The sequence below is a fragment of the Urocitellus parryii genome, chromosome 15, assembly GCF_045843805.1.
Source record: "Urocitellus parryii isolate mUroPar1 chromosome 15, mUroPar1.hap1, whole genome shotgun sequence".
Lineage (NCBI taxonomy): Eukaryota > Metazoa > Chordata > Mammalia > Rodentia > Sciuridae > Urocitellus > Urocitellus parryii.
The window spans coordinates 25,865,244-25,889,800 of NC_135545.1; the positions used below are offsets into that span (position 1 = coordinate 25,865,244).

Genomic DNA, 24,557 nt, shown 5'->3' on the forward strand with positions numbered 1-24,557 from the left:
CAAACTCACAACTTAAGTCTCCAATGATGCCAAGCCTGAAAATTCTAACCTCAACTTCTGTGAGAGGAGACAGGGCTGCTCTGAGCAGAAACATATCAGGTATACAGCCCTGGACAAGCTTTTTGAACTATTTCACATTATATAAGTTACAGATCATTTTTGCCTCATAAAACTGATAATTGCATTAAAAAATGTAATACCAGACATAACAGGTACTTTATCTTTAATTTCATTATATTTACTTAATTAACTAATGGCCTCAGTTAAAATTTGATCTAAATTGATCATTAGAATTGTCATGTTTTTCCAACTTAATTTACTGAGATAAATCTGATTAAAAATTCAATTACAGAAAACAATCATTTGAAAGTGAGCAATTCAATGGCATCTAGTACATTAAAATTCTGTGTCACCACCACTTATACCAAGTTCTAAAATATTTCCTCAAAAATAAAACCCAATGCCTATTAAGAGCTTCCCACAAAAAGGGTTAATTTTAATTACTGACATTTTCAGATCAATCTATATCCAATAAATGTAACTATGGGCATCACATCCTTTTTTAAAAGCATTGCTTTTAAATTAAGACATTTACGAATTCAAAGAAAATTCAAACTCTTCCAAAATAATCAGTTTTCAGAGAGAATTAATGAAAGCTTGCAGGTTTCCCTTACTACACTGATTGGTGGTTTTCAAAGGAGATTTGGCACTGTGCTCAAGGATGATAGGAAATATGTGCTAGAATTTTGGGGTTTCACAATGACCAGAGAGGGGGCACTATGAACAAAATGCGAGGGATCAGATACACAATATCAGATGGTACCACCCTAAATTCCAATAGTGATCCCTTAGAGAAACAGGCTACTTACTCCTCCAGAACGTTTTTAGAAGCAACTGCTTAGTCTATGTTAATTTGCATTCTTTTTTTTGAACATCAATTTGGGAAATCTTTTCACATATAGAAAAAAAGTTTCTGAAAAAAGGGTTAGTATTAGTCACGGCCATGACTTAAAAATTTTATCATCACATGGCTCAAGAAATCCTAACCAAAAAAGAAAGAAAGAAATCCTTACAATGAGGAACTGGTGCTGAGCCTGAAACTCCATTTTAGATTTTTATTTAGATAATGCTAGGCAGCTGTGGGTCATTTACTGGGTTTCCCCCAAAATAGTTGCCCCCCAAAAAAGAAAACTGACAATAAATAGTATTATTTAGAGAGGAAGACAAGTATATTACATATTTTTATGGCCAATCTTCAAACTTTAACATATGAACTGCTGGCATTTTCCTTTATTCTTTGGACAGCAAAGACCACACCAACAATTCATTCAAACAAATAAAAAGCAGCTGCAGCAGGCATGGTGGTACATGCCTGTAATCCCAGATACTTGGGAGGCTGAGGCAGGAGGACTGCAAATTCAAGTCTTGGCAACTTAACAAAACCTTGTCTCAAAATCAAAAATAAAAAGGGCTGGGGATGTAGCTCAAGGGTAAAGTGCCCCTGGATTCAATCCCCAGTACCAAAATAAATATGAGTGAATAAATAAAAATAAAATAAAAAGCAGCTTGATGTTGTGGTGTTCACTTGTAATCCCAGTTTTACAGGAGTTTAGGGTATGAGGATTTAAAGTTAGAAGCCAGCCTGGGCAACTTAGTAAAAACCTGTCTCAAAATAAAAAAGGTTTGGAGATTTAGCTCGTGGTAGAGCTCTTGTCTAGCTTGGGTTTGGTTCCTAGGACTGAAAAAGTAAAAAAATAAAAAGCAGAATAGTCCTTATATTAAAAAAAATAACAACAACAACATACTAAAGACCTTCCATGGGACTCCAGGCTTGCCAGGGGGCTGGAGGATTGGCTGGATGCAATGAGCAAGCCTGAAGAAGCTGGCGGCAGGGTTCTGGGAGGTGGGAATCAAGTTGAGCCTCACCTACACCTGCTCTCCCCACTGCGTTTATAGCCACAGATCCACACTTCTCCATGGCTGTGGGCCTCAACCTGAGCCACAAGGCAACCAAGAACATGAGCAGGCAGAGACAAGTTGCCACAGTGGACACTTTGCCAAACACACCTAGTTCGTGTGAGACGTGACCAAAGAGGCGTGTGGTGTGGCTATGCCTTACAAGAGCAGTGTGCTATGGAGCTTCTCAAGATGCCCAAGGGCAAATGGGCCCTCAAGCTCATCAAGAAGAGAGCAGGGATACAGATCTGCACTAACAGGAAATGAGAGGAGGTGACCTCACCACCCTAAGAAAAACAGCTGCCAAGAAGAACTACACTCCTCTCCCCTCTTTGTGTAATAAAACCTTTATAGAAAACATTCAGAACAACAGCAACAACAACAAATATGAAAATATTTCTGGATGAAATGAGGGCTGAAGAGTAGCTCAGGAGAAGAGCACCCGCCTTGCAAGCACTGCAATAAACAAGCAAACAATATGGGTGTAAGGCAGTAGGAGAGAGTACAGATAAAACAAAAATTACAAACATATAATGAACGTCAATAATTTTAATTTTTCAATGTCAATAGGTATTTCTAAAATTTCAGGACATTAATTGAACTTTTAGAACTCCTGGGATAAGGGGTCACACATTCAACAATGCATAAAAAGTATAAGATCTGGCAACCTTTCCCTCATTCCATGTGCAGACGTCCTATGTCTTGAATGGTGGCTTCCTAAAATGCTAGACATTGAAGGTCCCTATAAATTTGCCCCCAGTTGCCCCTGATTTTTGAATTCATACATGTAGTGAACCACAACCTAGATCTACAAAATAAACCCCAACCTAGCTGAAGAGTACATTCATGTGATAGACAAGTCTCAGTTAATCGCAGCAGCTGAATTTTAGCCAACCACAGGCTGCCAGCTGATCTGATCATGTCCACATAAGGCAACTGTCTCATCACACCAATCCCAAATAAGGCAAACGTACAGCTACAATCAAAATTGTTTCTGTATATCACTTCCCTTTTTCTGCTTGTAAATCCTGCTGATAGCTGAAGCTCTCTGAACTTCTGGTTCAATTCATGAATCAAATCTTTGCTAAAATTAATTCTCCAAATTCACTTTAACTAAAGCTTATGATAATGGGGTGAGAGTATGACACTGGAGAGAAAGTACCTAGCAAGTTGAAATGGCATGATAAAGATGTCCTTAAGGGCAGGTGAAAGACAACAGATTTGAAGCAAATAAAGCTCAGAAGTACTGAGTGACCTGACCAAAATTAAACAGCTCCAAGGCGGGGTGGAGACTCTGATCGTCATATTCTTCTTAGGCACTATGCTAGAATGTCCCTTGGAGAAGCAGCCTAATCTTACAGTAATAAAACCAGAATCCTAACAGGAGATCCAAGACAGGCTAAATAGACATGATCATTCCACATTTTTTTTGTTTTAAATAAAAACAAATATTACAAACTTTTAGGAAGAACACAGCACATAATGAAGCTCAAACTAATTTCCTTAAGAAGGAAACTACCAAAAGTGCAATAGAAATATATCACACCTATTACCACTGTATACTTTTGGTTAGTGACAAAGCATATTCTAGCATAAATAGAAAAAGATTTTTTTTTTTTTTTGGCTTCACACTTGTATTCAGAACCTAATGGCACTCACAGGACTGATAATATAACAAAAAACTCTCTAGACTGCATTATCATTAGGCAATACTGTGTAAATTTTCTAACATTTCCTGCCCATAGGAATGTAAGTTTAGGAGGGCGAAGTATAAAGTTCATGACTCTAAAAGATGAAATGATGAAACTTTTCCAACTGGTTATTGGAGATTCACTTCAGATTCACTAGACACATGCACAGGGTTTCTATATACATGTATGTAATTCCAAGACACTACTTAGTAGAGTACTATGCAAAACTATAAAATAATTTGCAGATAAGAGGACTTACGTAATTGCAACATTGCTTCCATCTATAACAATATGCTTCAAGTCCATTCTCCCTGGTTCGTTCTTTAATTCCAGCTTGTAGGGTACTTTCAGAGTATCTCGAAACCTTTGAACCCCTGTAACTGAGGAATCAATATGATCAGAAGGTCCTGTCAATCTTGCATCAGTAACTGAAGGTAATAGCTGTGGCAGCGGCATTGGTGGAGAAAGGGGTGGACAATTTGGCTTAGACTGAGGAGAGCTACAATGTCCTGGACGTTTTTCACAGGCAGATTTCATATTATTTGAAAGCAAGGGTTCTGCCTGCTGTTGAAAACCATTTTCAGGAAAAACTGGAATTCTGGGCTGGTGACTTGAAGCTCCCCTTGAAACAAAACTGACATCTTTGGGACTTGAAGGAGCAGAGGGTAAACGGCCATCAGTTTCAAGGTCTATGTTACCAACATAGTTCTGGTTTGAACCCCAGATTTCACGTTTCTGTTCTATTGGCACTGTTCTGAAGGTATTAATTTTGCAATTTGAGGTACAAGGCTTACCTTCTACTTTGAATGGTAACTGAGAAAATTTTTCTACCGTATTTTGCTGAGTGTGACTCTGTGTTTTCTTTGGAGTGGAATCTGTTGTGAGCTCATTAATGCTGCTACAAACACCTTTACTTTTGGTTTTGTTGGTGTCTGTAGTACTAGGTGAAAATTCTCTGTTTTCTTGAAACCTTTTATTTTCTTTTTCAATTTCCTCCAAGAGCAATAATGGTTCGGTAGAAGGCCCAAACTCCCTAATGACCTTTTCAACAATTTCTTGAGAATAGCCCATGGTTTTAAAAAAGTTTACGAGGATATTGTATTCCATTTCCTCAGTAGTGTCTTTTACATCTGGACTTAAATTTTCAGAATCAGTAGAAGAATCAGATAGGTCAATGATTACACTTCCAGAGGATGTCTTATCATCGTGTAAAAGTTCTCCTTCTTGAACATTTTCTAAAGAAAATTGCTTCTTGGTATGCCTTTCCTCAGAATCAGAAAATCTCCTTTTGTGACAAATTCTCTCTTTGGAAAGTGCCTCTTCATCTGGGCTTAGGCCATTTACAGGAACAAAAAGCACATCTGGTGAACTAGAAAAGACAGTGTCCATTTGTTTTGTAAGCTCAGAAACAGGAGTCCCAGCTTTATTTCTTTCATCTTCCTGCAAAACAATTTCATCTCTAGAAATATTCAGTCCTGTGGCAGCATTCTGTGTAAACTCTGTATGTTGAGCATCTCTAATTTCAATAACATCATCATCTCCCGTTTTAAACAGATTTTCCTCACCTTGTGTGAGAGTCAAAAGTTCTTTTTTTAAGGAAGTGGGCAAAATCAACAAATCCATTGTAAAATTATCTGCATGGGCTTCAACAAATTGTTTAAATTCCCTTTTCACCTCTGATTCTTTCTGACTACTGGGTAGGTTCTCATTATTCTCAAAGAGCTTTACAAATTGCTGAATGTGACTCCTGGCCATAACTACAGCCTCAGCACTTCCTCTGATGCCAAGAAGACCAATATCAAGAACACAGAGGTCAGCACAAGTATCCTGAATCAAGCTCTTCAGAAACAGGCTCTGTGCCCCAACAAAAATGCAGTGCATGTCCTTGGGATAATATTCTCTTTCTTCTAGTTCAGGTTCACAGATTCCTTTGATATATTCCTATAAAGAGAAGAAAAGAAATTAGATCAATTTACAAGAGCTTCTCAACAGCACATATTAAGTTACATGTATACTAACAAATGTTAATGTGACTTCACAAAACATCATAAATATGTTTATAATTTTGGGGAAAATATCACACAGTTTCCATAAAATGAGATTAACATATATAAACCATTTAATTATCTTTGGAGGAAATGAGAATTTTGCATCTGTATCTAAGAGACAGATACTTAAACGTTTTAATTGTGTGCCTTGTAGTATGATCTTAGGAATTTGTGTAAATAGATAATCCAGAGGCTAGATTTACTTAGATTAGAGAACAAACGTATTTGCCTGTTACCAGTCATGTATTACTACAAGGACATAATCAAGAGATTACATAATAAAGTCAAATGATTTATTAGAGAACAAATTTTGACTTTTGCTTTGGTAGCACTACTCCTGGTTTCCAGATGAAATAAACACTATTACCCTTTGTTTCCAGATTTCTTGAAGGTATTCAGAGAACATGATTAATTTAACAAAAATCATTTCTTCCAGCTGCTTGGAATAATCTATACCCTATATAATTTTATGTCTGTTTTCTAAGAAAGGCCAAACTTTAAATCTAAAAACACAATCACCAGAAAATGCTAAAACATAATGTTATTCTCAGATACTGGTACTGAAGGAGGCCTAAACAAGGTAGGCATGTGAACTGGGTTTCTCAGCCATCAGTTGCTATGAAGGTAGAAGAGCAAATCAAGTGAGCAAACACACACGGAGAGTGAAACACATTTGTGTATACAGCCAACTTTTGTTCTGCAGTTCATGTTTTGGTCTTAAATTCCAGCAATAAACCCACTATTGATCTTGTTCAAGTTACCTAACTTATGCCCAGTTTCTTCAAATGTAAAAGAGGCAAGAATAGCAATCATAGGGGGTTTGCAGACTTCAAATAAATAATGAATATAAAGTCCTAATACTATACCTCACACATAGTAAATGCTTATTAAATACTTACATTATCAATGAAAATTTTCTGGAACTGATATTTGTGAGAATAAGCATGGCACCATAACTAATCCATACTTCAGGTACAATCAGAATGGCTTTCCTAAGCTAAGTACCTATAATTACAGTGATTGGGGAGGCTGAGGCAAAAGGATGGCCAAGTTTGAGGCCAGTCTCAGCAATGTAGTGAGATCCTGTCTCAAAATAAAAAGTAAAAAGGGCTGAGAATGTAGCACTCCCGACTTCAATTCCCAGTCTGTCTCTCTCTCTCTCACACACAGAGAGCATTACCCCAAATAGTAAAAAGTCTCACATGTGTATCACCTGTCAGAAAGAGGCTTTGTTTACCATAAACTTGATGCTGCTGTAACACATTATCTTATATTTAGAACTTATATTCAAATATGAGTGCACATTCTTTGTGCATCTATTATTTAAAACCATGAAATTCCTATGAGTAGATGAAAAACTACAGAGGAGAAGCTTGAACTAAGTGTTATGATGTTCAGTTGGGTTCTTTGCTCCCTCACATCTCTTGAATGTGCCTGGACAGAGAAGCCATTTTTAAAAGCAAAATTTGCTATTTTTGTTAACATAGCAATTTTGTTAAATCAAGGTATAACAACTTATCATGCTTTCCTACTGAATGCTCAAACACAGTGTTAAATACTGGTGTAAGTATCCTTGAAAGATTTCCAAATAGGCAACATTTGGCTAGTACATGTTTGTACTTATGCTGTATTCAGGTTGAAGGGTAATTAAAAAAATTTTTTTTTAAACAAATAATAGGTAGTACACACTTCCTTGGGTACTCTTCTAGTTTCATCTAGTTTCCTCTAACCACTTCATCTTATATAAGGATGATATCAAAAGCAAGCATCTACATTGATACCATGCCATTTTATCACATGAATAGCTTTAAAAACTACCATCTCAATGGATTCAGAATTATTCCATTACCCAAAAGATTTCCTTCATGTTACTCCTTTACAGTCACCTTTATGTTTTATTCCCTGACACCTTCTAATCTATTTTCACCTCTATAATTTTGTGATCTTATGAATGTTACATAAATGGAATTATGTAATATGGGGCTTCTGACAGTTTTTATGTGGACTCAGGTTTTCAATTTTATGGGACAAGTACTTAGGAGTACAACTAACAGAAAACACGGTAAGTGCATATTTAGTTTTTCGTATTTAGGACAAACTATTTTTCCTGAATGGCCACACCATTTTACTTTCCAAGAACATATAAAAGACATCCAGTTTCTCCACAATCTTGCTAGCTTCTGGTTTGCCACTATTTTTCATTTCAGTCACTCTAACAGGAATGTAATATTATCTCATCTTAGTTTACATTTTCTTACTGAGTAGTGATGCTGGATATTTTTCCATGTGCTATTTACCATGTATATATCTTTTTCTAAAAAAATGTTTTATTTAGTTTGTCCATTCTCCAAATGGATTTTTTTATACTGTTGAATTAAGAGTCTTAGTCTTTTGTCAGATATGTGGTTCATTTTCTCCAAGTAGAGTCTTTCTGTTCATCCGTTCAATACGGTGTTTTGTGACAGTCATAGCTATTAATTTAACCTTCAAGAAGCCCTAGGTCTTGAGGATCTCTCCTATGTTATCTCAAAAAAGTTTTACCTTGAAATTTATGATCTACTTTGAGCAGATTTTTCTGCATGGTGTGAGTTTAGGTTAAGATTCATGTTTTTGCTTTATGGATTATCAAATTGTTCTAGGACACCTTCTTCAAATGAAATTTCAAGGACTATCTATGTGAAAAATCAATTAATCACACACAGCCTGGCATGGTGGCACACACCTGTAATCCTCGTTACTTGGGAGACTGAGGCAAGAGTTAAGTTCAAGGCCAATCTCTGCACCTCAGCAAGACCCTGTCTCCAAATACAAAACACTGGGGATGTAGCTCAATGGTAGAGCACTCCTGGGTTTGAACCCAAATATCTACCCCAAAATCAAAAAATTAGCCATACTTTAGGAAGCTATTTAGGGGCTCTCTATTTTGTTCCATCAATTCATGTATCTATCCCTTATCAATACCAGTTTTGATTACTGTGACTACACAATATGTTGAACTTGGGTAGAAACTATTCTTACTTATTCTTTTTAAAATTGTTATTTTAGTTCCTTTGCTTTTCCATACAAAGCCTAGAACAATCTTTTACTACATATAAAAAATATCTTGCTGGAATTTTGTCAGCAATTGTATTAAGCCTGGATAACTGCCATCTGCTGGGTCTCCTGATCCATGAATCTATCATGTCTCTCCATTTATTTGCTTTGCTTTCTTCTTTGAGCAGCACTTTTAGTTTTGATTAGAAAAAAAGTCTTGCATAATTATGCTAAATTCACACTTAAGTTAGTATTCTTTTCTTTCCTCTATTTATTACTATGTTGCTCAGACTGGTCTTGTGATTATCCTCCTTCAGCCTCCTTAGTACCTGGGATTTCAGGCTTGTGCCAGTACACCCAGCAAGTTTTTCATTTTTTAATTATAAAAGGTACAGTATTTCAAATTTTGATTTCTATATGTTCACTGCCATGTGACTGTAATTCCAGACACTCAGGAGGCTGAAGGGGGAGAGCTGGTAAGTTCAAGGCCAGCCTGAACAACTTAGTGAGAACCTAGCTCAAAATAAAATTTGGTAAGGATGTAGCTCAGTAGTAGAGTTTGTATTAGCAATATGAGAGATCCTGGGCTGTCTCCAAGTACCAGGGAAAAAAATTATCTATAACAGACTTTTCCATGTTGTTGTCCTGCCACCTTCTTGAACTCACCTATTTCTAGTCCAGGATTGTGTGTGTGAGCTTCCCTGTACAATTTCTATGTAGACAATTATGCCATCTGCCACTATTTCTTCTTTTCTATTTACATGACTTTTATTTTTCTTTCTTTCTGTAATGGAAAGTCTAGCATTATGTTGAAGACTAGTGGCGAGAGATGACATACTTGTCTTCCTCATGATCTAAAGGAGAAAATGTTCTATCTTTAAATATGGTGTTAGATGTAGACCTTGCACAGATGGTCTTTATCAGTTGAGAAAGTCACTCAGCATTCCTAGTTTCTAGGAACATGAATATGAATAGGTGTTGGAATCTATTCAATGGTTCCCTGCATTAATTGATATAATTATGAACTTTTCTCCCTTATTCAGCCTATAAATAAGGTGGGTTTACACTGACTTTTTGAATACAGATCAAGCCCTATACACCTCTTTTTTATTTATTGAATTCTATTTGTAAATACTTTGTTAAGAACTTCTGCATCTAAGCTGGATGTGGTGGTTCACATTTGAAATCCCAGCAACTTGAGAGGATGAGGCAGGAGGACTGTAAGTTCGAGGTCAGACTCAGCAACTCAATGAAACCCTCAGTAAATTAGCAAGACCCTGCCTGAAAATAAAAAGGTCTGGGGATGTAGCTCAGTATAAGGCACCACTGGTTTCAACTCCTAGTACCACCCCCCTCCAAAAAAGAACTTTTGCATCTATACTCATGAAAGTCTTCTGTTTGAAGTTTTCCTTTTTGGCCTCAGTACCACAAAACACCCAAACAAATGAAGTCCACACAGCAGTCCTTTTTGGTACTGTCTTTGGTTTTAACATCAGGGTAACATTAGCCACAAATGGGTTAGGAAGTGTTCTCTCTCACATTTCCTGGAAAAAAAATATGTAAAACTGAGGTTAATTCTTTTTGAAACATTTAATAGAAGTCTCAGTGAAACAAGTATGCCTAGAGTTCTTTTATGTCCATTTTAAAATTCATTCAATTTCCAGGGGCTGGGGCATAACTCAGTGGTACAGCACTTGTTTAATTCCTGGGAGGCCCTAGGTTTAATACCTAGCACCAATAAACCAACCAACCAACAAACCCATCCAATTTTCTTAATAACTTCAAGTTATTCAAATGATCAGTTTTACATGGGGCAAAGTCATGGCAGTTTGCCATTTTTGAGAATTGGTCCATTTCAACTGAGTTGCTAAATTTATGTATGCAGAGCTGTAGTATTTCCTTATCTTTTAAATGTCTGAAGATTCTGCAGTGAAAATGTTTCATCCCTGATAAACTCGTGTTTTATGTTGCAAGAGGTTTTTCAATTTTATTGATCTTTTCAAAGGGGTTGTTTAATTGGTTTTTCTCTCTTGTTTGCTTTCAGTTTCATCAACATCTGCTCTTAAATTTATATTTCCCTACTTCTGCTTTAGGCCTATATCACTCTTATTTTTCAAATTCACTGAGTCTTCTTTTCTTGCATTGACATGTTATATATTTCCCTTTCAGCACTGCTTTAGCAGTACCCCAGTGTTTTGATGAGTTGCCTTTTTATTGTCATTTAGTTCAGTGCACTTTTACAAATTTCCCTTCAGGGGTTGGGGGTATTACTCAGTCGTGGAGTGCTTGCTTAACATGTATGATGCTTTGGTTGTTAACCCCTAGCACCACGAAAAAAAGAACTCGCATATCTAGAAGATCCATGTTTAAAAAAAGATAAATAAAACAAAAGTGAGAACTTCATTGACCCATAAATTGTTTGAAGTGTGTTGTTTAGTTTCCAAGTATTTAAAGATTTTCCTGTTATCTTTGTTGTTTTGGTTATTTTGTGGTCAGAACATTCTTTATGACTCAGTCTTTTAAATTTATTGAGATTTACTTTATGGCTAGGACAAAGTTTATCTTGATGGTTCTGTGGATGTTTGAAAAAAATATGTATTCCACTGTTGTTGAGTAATAATTCTATAAATATCAAATACAATCTTTTTTTTTTTTTTTAAAGAGAGAGTGAGAGAGAGTGAGAGAGTGAGAGAGAGAGAGAGAGAGAGAGAGAGAGAGAATTTTTAATATTTATTTTTTAGTTCTCGGCGGACACAACATCTTTGTTGGTATGTGGTGCTGAGGATCGAACCCGGGCCGCACGCATGCCAGGCGAGCGCGCTACCGCTTGAGCCACATCCCCAGCCCCTCAAATACAATCTTGTTGGTTGATGGTAGTAGCAAGTTCTTCTGTACCCTTGCTGACCGACCTTTCCTTTAATGGGTGGGTCTTAATTGTTGAGAAAAGGGTGATGAAGTCTCCAAACACAACTGTGGATTTGTCAATTTCTCCTTTCAGTTCTCTCAGTTTTTGTTTCACATATTTTGCATTTTGTTACACATTTAACATGTCACATGTCTTCTTAGTGAACTGTCTTATCATTATTGTAATAGCTTCCTTATCTCTGGGAATTTTCTTTGCTCAGAAGTCTACTTTGTCTGATGGTCACACTGCCACTCTATCTTTTTTTTTTTTTCCTTCCAGTACTGGGTATCAAGCTCAGGACTTCAAACATGCTAAGCAAATTAGTCTCTACCACTGAACTGCATCCCTAGCCTTACCTTTTTAATTAATGTTTACATGGTGTATTTCTCCCCTTTTTACTGTATTTTTTAATACTGTAATATTCTTTGTAATATTCATTTCAGTTATGGCTTCTTTTATTTTTATCTATATTATTTTTTAAAATGAGTTTCTTCAAAACATTCGTTTGGTTATGTGTTTTTAATCCACCCTGACAACTTTTAATTGGTGTACTGAGACTATTTACTTTTAATACAATTATTGGGAAGTCTGGAATTAAGTCTTTTTTTGGGTGGTGGTGGTGGGGGGTGTCGGACCTGGACACTCAATCACTGAGCCACATCCCCAGCCCTATTTTTTAAAATTGATCTTATTTTATTTTTTTGCATATGATTCTGATTTTATTCCTCCAGCTAATGAAGATAGTATGCCTTGAGTATAACACAACACTATTAAAGCAATAAAAAGCAGTAAAGCAGTCATAATTTGATTTTATTATTTTTTAAAATACACAATAGAATGCATTATGATCCTTATTACACATAGAGCACAATTTTTCGTACCTCCGTATATAAAGTATGTTCACGCCAATTTATGCCACCATACATGTACTTTTTTTCAATACAATTCTTAATACACATATATATCACAATTTTTCATATCTCTGTATATAAGGTATGCTGACACCAAATTCAAGTCTTCATATATGTACTTTGTATAATGATGACCATCACATTCCACCATCCTTGCTATTTTTGTATTTTATTTGCAGACAGGATTTCACTGAGCTGCTTAGTACTTTGCCATTAATGAGGCCGCCTTGAATTCGAGATCCTCCTGTCTCAGCCTCCTGAGCTGCTGGGATCATAAGTGTTTGCCACCATGCCCGGCAAGCCTATCATTTTATTTGCTGTTTGTCCACACATCTTATTTCTGTTTTCCCTATTTCCTCTTGCATTATATGAACATGTTCTAGTATTATAATTCCTTGGATTTTACTAAACTTATTTATATAGTCTTTCTAGTGGTCACACTAGTGATTATAATATATGTATTTAAATTTCAAAAGTACACATAGAATTAATATTCTGTCATTTTAAGGAGTGTATAAAAATGTTTTAGACCTGGGGGAAAATTGCCTATTCCAAGGGCTAATTCTTATGGATGGTGAAAAGCTTGTGTAGAGCATACCTTTCAGGTGCAGAATGCCCAGTTTAGTATCCCATACCCATCTACCTCCTTAACTAATGCTTACATACCAAGCAAGTGTTTCCCTTGCCTTAAATCAAGCCAGAGTCAGAAGTCAGACAACTAGAATAGTCCTTATAAAGGCCCGATACTTATTCACACAAGCCAATTCCTGTTTATCCCCTGTCCTGGTTTCCTCATGGAAAGCCCAATAAGGGCTGTGGCCCAGCCTTTCCCATTGCCTCTTAGCTTTTGCCCCTTGACCCAAGATCTGATGTTTCCCTTGTCACCCTGCTGGTGTGGCAGCTCCCTTTTCTTGACCTGTGTATCCTCACTCAGTCACCTCCACAAATTCAAACACTTGGGCACAAATTTTAGGACAGTTTCCTTTAATCCTTGCTACCTTTCCTCTTTCTTCCCTTTATGTTATACATGTTTCATTTATGTGTTTATATTTGAAACCTCGTCAGACCATGGTTGTATTTTTTGTTTTAATGAATCAAATTCATGTTAAAGAAGTCAAGAAGCAAAGTGACTTAGTACATTTACCCAGATATTTGCCATTTGTCTCTATAGAATTTCCTTTAGCAACTCTTTTGGGGCAGTGCTGGTAATAATTTTCCTTCAACTGAATTCCTTTATATCCCTTTTACTTTTGAAAGATAACTTCACTGAACAAAGAATCCTGGGTTAAAAGTTCTTTTCTTTCATCACTTAAAAAATATTGTGTCACTTCCTTCTGGCTTCTGTGGTTTCTGATAAGAACTCTATAGTCATTTAAGTTATGGGTCCCTAACAAACAATGCATTTTCTCTAGATGTTTTCATTATTTTCAATTTGTCTTTGATTTTCAGGAGTGTGCTTATGATACATTTGGATGCAAGATTCTGTCTTCTTGTATTAGTATCTTTTACCAAATCTGGGAAATCTTTAGCAATTATTTCTTTAAATACCCTTTATTCAGATTAGATGTTTTCTGTTTTATCTTCAAGCTCACTGACTTTTTCCTGTTATCTCCATTATAAAATTAAGTTCAGGACTGGGGATGTTGCTCAGTTGTAGCATACTTTCCTAGCATATGTGAGGCTCTGAGTTCAACACTCAGTACTTTAATTAATTAATCAACTACCAAAATAAATAAAATTGAGCTCATCCAGTAAGTTTTTATTAAGGTTATTCCATTTTTCAGTTCTAAACTTACCACTTGGTTTTTCTTTTATATGTTATTTCTTTGCTGAAACATTTTTTTCTATTAATTTCAAGAGTCTTTGTGATTGCCTATTAGAGAATTTTTATTGTAGATATTTTATTCTTTGTCAAAAGATTCCAGCTAGGCCTTGTGGCACATGCTTGTAATCCCAGTGGCTGGGGAGACTGAAGGAAGAGGATCATGAGTTCAAAGCCAGCCTCAGCAATTTAGCGAGGCCCTAAGCAACTGAGCCAGACCATGTCTCAAAATTAAAAAAATAGGGCTGGGACTGTGGTAGAGTGCTTGCCTAGCAAGCATGAGACACTGGGTTCAATCCCCAGAACACATTAAAAAATAAACAAAATCAAAATAGAAAGGGCTGGGGATGTTGCTCAGTAGTTCAGTGCCCGTTCAATTCCCTGTAAACCCCTCTCCATCCCCAAAAGATTCCAACACCTGGTTAAAATTGCAATTTTCACTTTTCTATGTTCATATGTGAAGTGCACCACCAGTGAAACTCCATATCATGTACAACTACAAGACTGAGATTCTAATTAAAATAAGTTATACTCCATGTATGTATAATACATCAGAATATATTCTACTGTCATGTATACCTAAAAAAGAATTTTTAAAAAGAAAAAATTCCTATTTTCAAAAATGCACACCTGTAAATCCAGCAATTTGGGAGGTTAAAGCAAGATTATAAGCCTTGGCAACTCTGTGAGACCCTGGCTCAAAAGTTTATGACTGGGGATGTAGCTCTGTGGTAGAGTATCCCTGCGTTAAATCCTGAAAAAAAAAAAAAAAAAAAAAAAAAAGTTGAGATTTTCCTGGTTCTTTATTTACCAACTATTTCTTTACTATTCATTTTTTACATTATGGTATGTGTTTCAATCTTAGGAATGCTAACACTTTGTTTTAACAGATAATTGATCTAGTAAGATTCAGGCTGCAAGCTGCAACCTATTCTTTGTGAGTTTTGGTTACAATGTCAGCTTAGTTTCTAAACCCTTTTGTGATGCTATCTGTATCTGCCCCACATGTGTGTCTCTAGTCTGTGATTTAGATGGTGGCCATAGTGTTTGCTCAGTCCTCAAGAGCCTTTCTAGAGCTGATAAAGAGCATATACATGCACATATAGCTTAAGGAAGGGCCTAGGGTCATAACTTTAGGGCCAACTTTCCTGAGCTCCTTCCACTCTGCAATCTCCTTGGTACTTTGGTTTCCTGGGGTTATTCTTTCGGTAATTGAGCCAGAAAGTTTGGGTTTTGATTATCCCACTCTAGCTTGCACTTCTAAAACTGTCCCTGGATTCATCTAGAAGACCCAGAAAGATAAAAATCAATAGCCTCACCCCACAACTGCAACCAGAGAAAAGGTTCTCCTCCCTAAGAATTTTGGCTCTTACAAACTCCCATCACCACAATACCACCAGAGGACTGATGGGGGCTGGTGTTCATGAGTATGGAGAAAAGGGGGAAAAGAAACACATAAGGATTTTCTCACTGTAGGTGTTCCCTTTTCTGTCCCTTTAACCCAAACCAGAGGGCTCCTCCCAGGACACAGTACCCATCCCCATTTCCACTTCCAGGGTGGAGGACAATAACAGGAAAAAATAGTAAACTCATGGTTGGTTTGTTGGTACTTTTCATTCTGGTTTTTCTTCCCAATCTGTTACTTTTCAGACTCCTCCTCTAAGCTGTTTTCATGCATTCTCTCTAGGTTTTACAGCTGAATCAATTAGGAACTAACATGGTAGTTACCCTGTATTACCTGTACTAGGATCTTTAGGCTGCCTGCCAATAAAAAGGAGCTATCTGTTCAGCATATGCTAAGTTACTGCCTGAATTCATGTGACTTCTCAAATACTGTTGAGACCAATAAATGCAGACATTGGGATAAGGAAAAGTTTAGTGTGCCACCAGCAACAATTAATTAGTCAAGCTGGAGGGGTACAATTTCTTCTCTAGGTAAAAGACCTTCAAAACAAATGCTCTAAAAGAAAAAAAAAGAAAGAAAGGAAGGAAGGAAGGAAGGAAGGAAGGAAGGAAGGAAGGAAGGAAGGAAGGGAGGGAGGGAGGGAGGGAGAGAGAGAGAAGAGAAAAGAAAAACCTGATTCTCTGACCAAGGTAAAGTTCACTTATGAACAGTTTCTGCAGAGACCGAGTGTCCAATTGACATTTCAAATTTACTATGAAACATAAAAACACCCAAATGGAAGAAAGGCTCAGATATAAAAGACAGAAATGAATACCATAAAATAGAATACAAAATAAGAAAAACTGGAAGGAACTATAAGTACATGGGAAAACTCTTGACAAAAATTTAACAGTACTTTCTAACAAATACAAAATTATACTGGATGCATAAAACAGGAATCAGGATGCTAAAAGAAAAGAAGAGTAAAGGAAAGAATATGATGGATAGAATCGTCATCAGAAGAAATGGAAGAAATATTTCCAAAAGTACCATAAAAAGAAACAAACACAGAAGGAAAAAAATGAAAGAAAAGAGGCCTAAGGCTCCCTCTAGGATATTCTAAATTCTAAATCCCAAGTTTGAGGCCAGCCTCCAAAACTTGGCGAGGCCCTAAGCAACTTAGTGAGATACCCTGTCTCAAAATAAAAAATATGTAGTGTAGTGGTAAAGTGGGATATGTAGCATAGTGGTAAAGTGCCCTGGGTTCAATCTCTAATACAAGGAAGGAAGGAAGTTCTGTTATCTCTACGAAAGAGACTATGACTTTAAAATATTAACAAGAGTTCTACAGAATACACACAAATTGGCCCAGAAAAACCTCAGAAAATACAAAACAGGCCTACTTTTCATCTCCATCTATCATTCATGTTAACAATACCATCTTAAAGGTAAGAGTAACCACATCACCCATTTTTCCAGTAATATAATTCCTTTTGCTTTCTATTTTACCTTTTTCTTTCACCTCATCTCTACAGTGTCCATCAACTTCCTCCCAGAAAGGTTCCTTAACTGGAGTGTACTTTAGGAGACAGGACCAGAGGCCACACTCAAGAGTGTACAATCTTCAAAACTTTTCAGCTTTCCTGGTAAAGTTACCCCTCACTCTTACCCAAAGAATGTTTTCACTTCCAATTTCATTTTTATTTTTCACTCTTCTCACTCTGAGTAGAAGATGTGAATATTTCACCAGAGACTGGAAGTTAGTATGTGTGAATCCCTTCATCTTCCTCTCCATTTGGCACACCACAGCTGCTGGGGAAGCTTAGGCAGGACAGTCTGGGCAACTTAGTGACCCCTATCTCAAAATAAATAAATGAGATTTCTTTTTCCTTCCTTCCATTTCAAAGTCACGCCCTTAAATTCTGACTTTCCCCAAGCACCATCACTTTTATTTACCTACCAACCCTGTGCTGACACATAGGCTTGGGTCTCCCTGATTCCACTGTACTTTCTCCATGCCCCACTTTAAATATATGGGTCCACTCCCATCTCTATCCTTTCATCCTCACACCTTTTGAAACAAGTACCCTAAATTGTATTTTACAGTCAAATCCTGGAAATCTGGATTCTGGCTTATTCAAACTGAAAATTCTTGACTGCTAACAATAACAATGCCAAACCCAAAGACCCCTTTTCTGTACTCATTCTTCTTGGGCGTGACATGTCAAATGACTTGTCCATGACAAGTTCTTTCCGCTCAACCAGTTAGTTATGTGTTTTTAAATTAGTTTTGAACTGTAGCTAAGGTTATAGAATCCAAGCTGAAGGCTCTCTTCATATTTGTGACTATAAATGAGAAGAGCCTTTATTTTCCATGATGTGAATGTGAAGTATATTTCTTTCTCTGGGCGCTAGTTAATAAATTATCAAGTTTCATAAAGAACCTGTTTTCGAATTGGCTGATACAAAATAACAAGCCTTTATATGAATCTCCACCATGAATCTCATTGTAATTATAAGTGGGTACAATTTTATTTCTAAAATTCCTAATAATCAAATAAGCTAAACATCTAATACTTTAAATATGTTTGTCTTTTAAGAGCAAAAAACCAAAACCAAAACTCTCAGAAGCTCATACTGTTTCAAAATCTTTTTTAAAGAAACAAATTCAGCCAGGCACATACTTGTAACTCCAGATACTCAGGAGGCTGAAGTAAGAGGATCTTAAGTTTGAGACCAGCCTGGGCAACTTAGTAAGACCCTGTCTCCAAAAATGAATGAATGAATAAATGATAAATAAAGGTGGGCTAGGGATATATGTAGCTCAGTGGTAGAACACTTGCTTTAGCATGCTTGAGGCCCTGGGTTAAACCCACATACACAAAAAGAATAACCACTGGACATTATGATTACAAGTGGGCACAATGAACAAAGATTACAAAAACCCCTAAAAGAAAGGTTGCATGATTCTTCAATGTCATACTAGACTGCTGTCTAGCAGGTCCAACCACAGATTACTTCATACTCCAGGACAAAACTGTCCAATAAAACTTTTTGCAATGATGGAAATGTTTTATACCTGCAATAGCCACATGTGGCAACTAAGCATTGAAATTCAACCAAGGAACTGAATATTCAATTTCAATAAATTTTAATTCATTTCAATTTAAGCAGCCCCATGTGCTAGGGGCTACCATTTTGGATAGTACAAATCCAACTTGGAAAATTTTTGTACAGCCTTTGAAAAAATCTTTTTACATTTTTAAAGGGCTGTGAAAGTAAAAACAAAGAACATGATACAAATTTTTAAATACTTATTATCTGGTTCTTTACAGAAAAAAGTTTGCTGATGTATGATCTAGAAGGATGTATTTTTGTTTGACATACTACTCATAAAGTAAGCTCCAGAAACTGTGAAATTACGTTAATTTGTAGATTTTTGTCCAATATCGACACAGATAATTTCTGAATCCAAAGATTATGGTTTCATTATCCTATAGAACCATAACCAATTTGGTATACAATCTAGCAATCTTTTTTTAAAATTTTTAAAATAGTTGTAGATGGACAGAATGCCTTTATGTTATTTGTTTATTGTTATGTGATGCTGAGGATCAGTTCCTCACATTGCTAGGCAAGCGCTCTGCCGCTGTGCTACAGCCCCAGCCCCCAATCTAGCAACCTTATTCCAATATTCTTTCTTTATTTATTTTGTGGTGCTGGGGATTGAACCCAGGGCCTTGTGCATGCTAGCTAACATTCTTTTTTCAATACTCATATTATTTCCTCCAATGCTCCCTGAGCCAGTTTTCTTATCCAGCTGGTTCCCTCAAAACAAGCTCAATAAATGTTTTATATAGGCTAACTTTATATTTTTAGGACCTATATGTTTTTGCCATGCTGGAGAGTAAACCCAGGATGGTAGGAAAGCACCCTACAACTCTAGCCGTTCTTTTTATTTTGAGACAGTTTCTCACTAAGTTGCCCAGGCTGGCCTCAAACTTGTGATCCTCCTGCCTCAGACTTACATAAAATGCTGCTTTCACATTAAATAACTGATTTTTAAAAAATTTAATTACTCTAAGGATTTCCCTCCTATTATTTTGTTTTGAAATTTAAGACTGCTAAACTTCCACAATCATGTCAATTTAGTAAAAAGTCAGCACTATACAAGATGTGGTCCTTAATTTAAACAAAACCCTACAATACTGGCTGGGAAGTGAATAGGGAAGAGGAAATTACAGTCATGAGTAATGGCTTTTGACCCCAGCAGTAACACAGTGTGAGTATCCCATATTTCAACATTCCGGTATAACCCCAAAATACTAACCATAAAAAGAGACCGAACCAACCACCGTTTCTTAAGAAGATTATTTTCATAACTATATTGAGTAAAAAAAAAAAAAAAAAGATCATTCTAGGAAATGCAAAGGACACCGCCCTTCTTTCTGGTAAAATCAAAACAAAAGCTCCAGGGACATTAACTAGTATTACATCTCTGAAGTATTTCCTCCATGAACAAATCTACCGTTCATTCATGAACCAGCTATGAAGGTCTCCCAACAAAAAAGGAAATGAAACAACACAAAGTCAATTTTAACCCTCTGAAATCAGTAGTGTTTTAGGCCACTTCGAAGTGCATCACATTTTTCATCTGGGCACCCTGTACAATTTAGTGGTCTTACGTTTAAGGCCAGCCTGGGCCTTAAAGAGGCCCTATTTCAAAATAAAATTGAAAAAAAAAAAAAAAGGGTGCGGGGATGCAGGCTGGGGATGTAGCTAGGTAGCAGAGTGCTTGCCTAGCATGTGTAAGGCTCTGGGTTCAATTCCCAGTACCACAAAAAGTGTATTTTTTTTTTCATTCTTATCTTTATTCCCTTACTCTACAAATATATAAGTAAAAACTCAATTGGGAAAAGGTCAATTACCACTCCTTCTTAAGACTCTTTCCCTTTTTCTTTTCTTCACAAAAATGGATTGGATGTTGTCTACCTTAGCACAGTTTCAATGTTTAAAGACTGATTAGTCTTCCCCATTCCTCTCCTAGAGTTCTCTAGGCTTGTGCTCAGGGTATGCTTGTGATGTCTACTCATTTCCATGAAGTAATACTTCTAAGAAAACATCAACTGAAGGACAGCTATGTTAGCAAATTCAGCTGCCTAAAGGTTCAGGGACACTATATACAATAAGCAGCCATGGCACTTACTTTCAGTTACTATACTTGTTAATCTCTAGGGTACTGTCTCACTAACTTTCGCATTCAATTTTCTACTATGAACTCCTAATCTCAGCACTGCATTATCTTCAGATACTTACTTCATACTTCCACCTCCTTTCTCTCCTCACTGCTCTAGGATGAAAGGAACACTTTCACTTTACCCATGACCCGAAGCAACCCTGGTGATCAGAATTCCTTCACATCCAAGATTCTAATCTTTGAAAATTCCTCTGATTATAACCTCCAGAGTTCTTTAACATATACTGAACAAGTCCCAGGTACATGACTCTAAGGCTAGAAGGGAACAGGTTTTCTCTCTTCTGCTCTTCCCACCATGCAACATACCTTTCTGCTTTTACCTGTCTCCTTGTTCTAGCCCCCAAAAGGTGACCATCCAAAAACAATTCCTGGGCCCCATTTGGCCTTGCTCAATTGCACTTTAGACCCCTTTGCCTCTAATCTGTGTACTGGCATCACTAACCCCAAACTGGGGAAAACACTGCCATTAGAAAGTTCCTAATGTTTCTAAAGTTTCATGGCTGAGTGCGCATGTCCCTAATCCCAGCAAGTAGGACAGCTGAGACAAGAGGAACTCAAGCTGGAGGCCAGCCTCAGCAACTTAGCAAGACCTTAAGTAACTTAGCGAGATTCTGTCTCAAAAATAAAAAGACTGGGGATGTAGCTCAGTGGCAAAAATCTTCAGTATCAAAAAAAAAAAAAAAAAAAAAAGGAAGAAAAGAAAGCTAGTTTCTGGGTAAAGTGACACTAAAATTCACACTAATTTTGCCTGACCCTTATTTTAGTCCCACAGTTCTTCTGGGTCTTTCTTTTCCAATGTACTTCGAGCAGTTCCCCTGTACCTACAACGTATATTCAATCTCTCACCCTCATTCTCTGAGGATGATCTAGCATTTTACTTTACTGAGACAGTACTGTAGGCCATTAGGGCTTTCAAGTGCCCTCTTCTCCAAGCCCAAAAAACCAAAAACAAAAGTAAAAGGTGCTAGCTTACTAATCCTGTCTGCTATTAAAGTAGGAATCCTAAAAAGGCAGTTCAAAAGCTGAATCTGGTTCACTAACATGTTTTGTTTAGCATGCATAATTGTTTTTTATTTTGCTTTTAACAATATAAAATTTAAAAAAGTATTGATGCAAAATTTTATAATTCACAGCATGGGTGATTTTAAAAACATAAATTAGTTGCCACTTAAAAAAAAAAAAAACAACACATTAGATTGTACACAATGAAATCTAGACTCCCAAAGGCTTGTGGATAATGAACCTACACAGTGTAACTGTCTGCATGAGCATTTGCCCTCTCCTGCAGGGCAGACAGCCTTAGCTCACCAGTTCTTCTGTACTATCCAGTCACTTCCTAGGCTGATTCTCTGTCTGGTACCAGAGAATTTGTGACTCTCTCATGGAAAAGAAAGTATCTCACTCCCCAGCAGAGATCTCCTCAACAACATCCCTTTCCACCACTGCCTATGAAGAGAATTCCAACCCTGCTTTACATCTTTAATCTCTTTCCTTTTGCATGAGGTGGTTACTACCTCCCTTCCTCTCTGAAATTCAATCTCCTTTGCTTCCATTTAGTCTTCTACCACTGACATCAGCTCCCTCTGTGAGCCCCCTGTGGACAATACTCTCTTCTGGTTTTCCTCTCACTTTCATACACTGTCTCTCCAGTCCCTGAAGTAAAGAGAGAATGCTATGAAAGTTGCTAAACCTTCTGTACTTATTACAAACTATCAATGGAACACAAGCCCAGAGTGGTGAACACTGAAGCATTTTGTAAGAATATTGCTGTCTGCATCACTCATGTTCAGGGGTCTCCACTGTCCACCTGCATGTTAAAAAATCCATGTTCTTCAGCAGGCTCCAAACACATGTGCCCCACTCCTTTCTACCTCTAACAATTTCCTCCGTGCTCTCTCAACACTTAAGGAAACTAATGCAATTACATTCTCATATTCCTGTGATTTTTTTTTTTTTTTTTGCATTGAGACTTGAACCCAGGGCCACTTAACCACTGACCCACATTCCATTTTTTATATTTTATTTTGAGACAGGGTCTTGCCAAGTTGCTTAGGGTCTCACTAAGTTGCTGAGGCTGGCTTTGAACTTGCTATCTTCCTGCCTCAGCCTGCTGAATTGCTGGGATTACAGGAATGTGTCACCATGCCTGGCTATTCCTGTGATTTTGTGTGTGCTCTTTACTCTGCCAGAAACTCAACATCCTCTAGAAAACTCTCATCCATCCTTTAGAACTTAGTTGAGGACAGCAAACCTTCCTTTCTTGTATTACTATAACACCTTGCACTCTTCAACTGCTACATGTATCACACTGTCCTGTTTGTTTCCATATTTGTCTCCCCTATAAGACTGCAGGCTCCTTGAGGTGAAGCAGCAATAGCGAATGCTCATGAGCTTTTCTTAAATGTGAACTACCTGATAGCCCCACCAACCAACAGGACACACACCACATCAACCATTCTTCCTGCAACCAGGACTTAAAATCTATCCCTAAATCTCTACATCCACTCAGTTTCAAAATCTGTGAAAAACTTTACCCACCCCAACCACGCAAACTCTAACTTGGAATGATATTCCTACCACTGTTGGATCTTCCTAACTCTAAAGCAGGCAAATTTTTTTCCTTCTCAAAATCCTGACTCCCTACTAGATAAAACCTAAGGGTCCTGGCATGGCTTTTGGGTCCCTTGGCATTCATCTCTCCCAGTGGGTCCTTGACACTTTCTACTATATCAGTCTGGCTTCCAAGCTTTTGCTCATAACCACCTCAGTCTGGAATGCAAGTACCTAATAATCTTCCAGGCTCAAAGTCCAAAACTGGCCAATCTCAGTGCCTTTTTTTTTTTTTTTTAACTCTGCAGGCACTACCACTTTCTATGAATAGCTCCCAACTTGCCTCTCTCCAGTGAATGAAGGCCTAACTAATCCTCAACATTCTCCTCAAAAATTTGCAAAGGATAGTGAATTAACATTTTAAAAGTAAACCACCAGGTGGGACCCCGATTTAAATCAGTTCATCTCTTCTTATTCTGATCAGAGACTATACCAGATAATTCTTAGCAGGGGGGATGTGGCTTAGTGGTATGTGGATGAGGCCACATACTTAGTGGTATGTGGATGAGTTGGGTCCCCAGCTCTGCAATGAATAAATAATTAAAACTCTTCTTTACTCCAAAAATCTCTCCCCAACCAGTTTCTCAACAGCTAAACTTAAAACACTGTGATGTTGAATCAAATTGGCTCTCTGTTCTTAATTTTTAAAGTGAAGTTAATGTTTTTTCCTCCAAAAATGTAAAACACACTTCCAAATAATCAAGAACAAAAAAAGCCTTGAACATGGCATCAGCTCCTTACTCTGCATCTCAAGGAAGAAAGAGAAAAAGGATTTCTTACATGTGAGAGAGTTGGACTATGAGGTGACACATGCTATCAAAAGTTATGTAAGACAGAACTTTTCAAATTACTTTATGCTAAACCTGTATGGTAGTAATTGCCAAGAGAACTGCAGTTGGAAGGGCCTGGCAGAATGGGCAGGGCTTTTCCATATAGCAAA

General features: G+C 37.1%; 1 protein-coding gene across 3 annotated transcripts in view; it reads right to left on the reverse strand.

The window, feature by feature from the left end:
• N4bp1 (NEDD4 binding protein 1) overlaps positions 1-24,557 on the reverse strand; it is a 44,082-nt gene that overhangs the window by 17,235 nt on the left and 2,290 nt on the right. For 2 of the 3 annotated variants that reach the window (XM_026410226.2, XM_026410224.2), the window contains exon 2: positions 3,907-5,588. In XM_026410226.2, coding sequence (XP_026266011.2) covers positions 3,907-5,588 — 1,682 coding nt within the window. The remainder of the gene's footprint in view (positions 1-3,906; positions 5,589-24,557) is intronic. The other variant, XM_026410225.2, reaches the window with a different exon arrangement.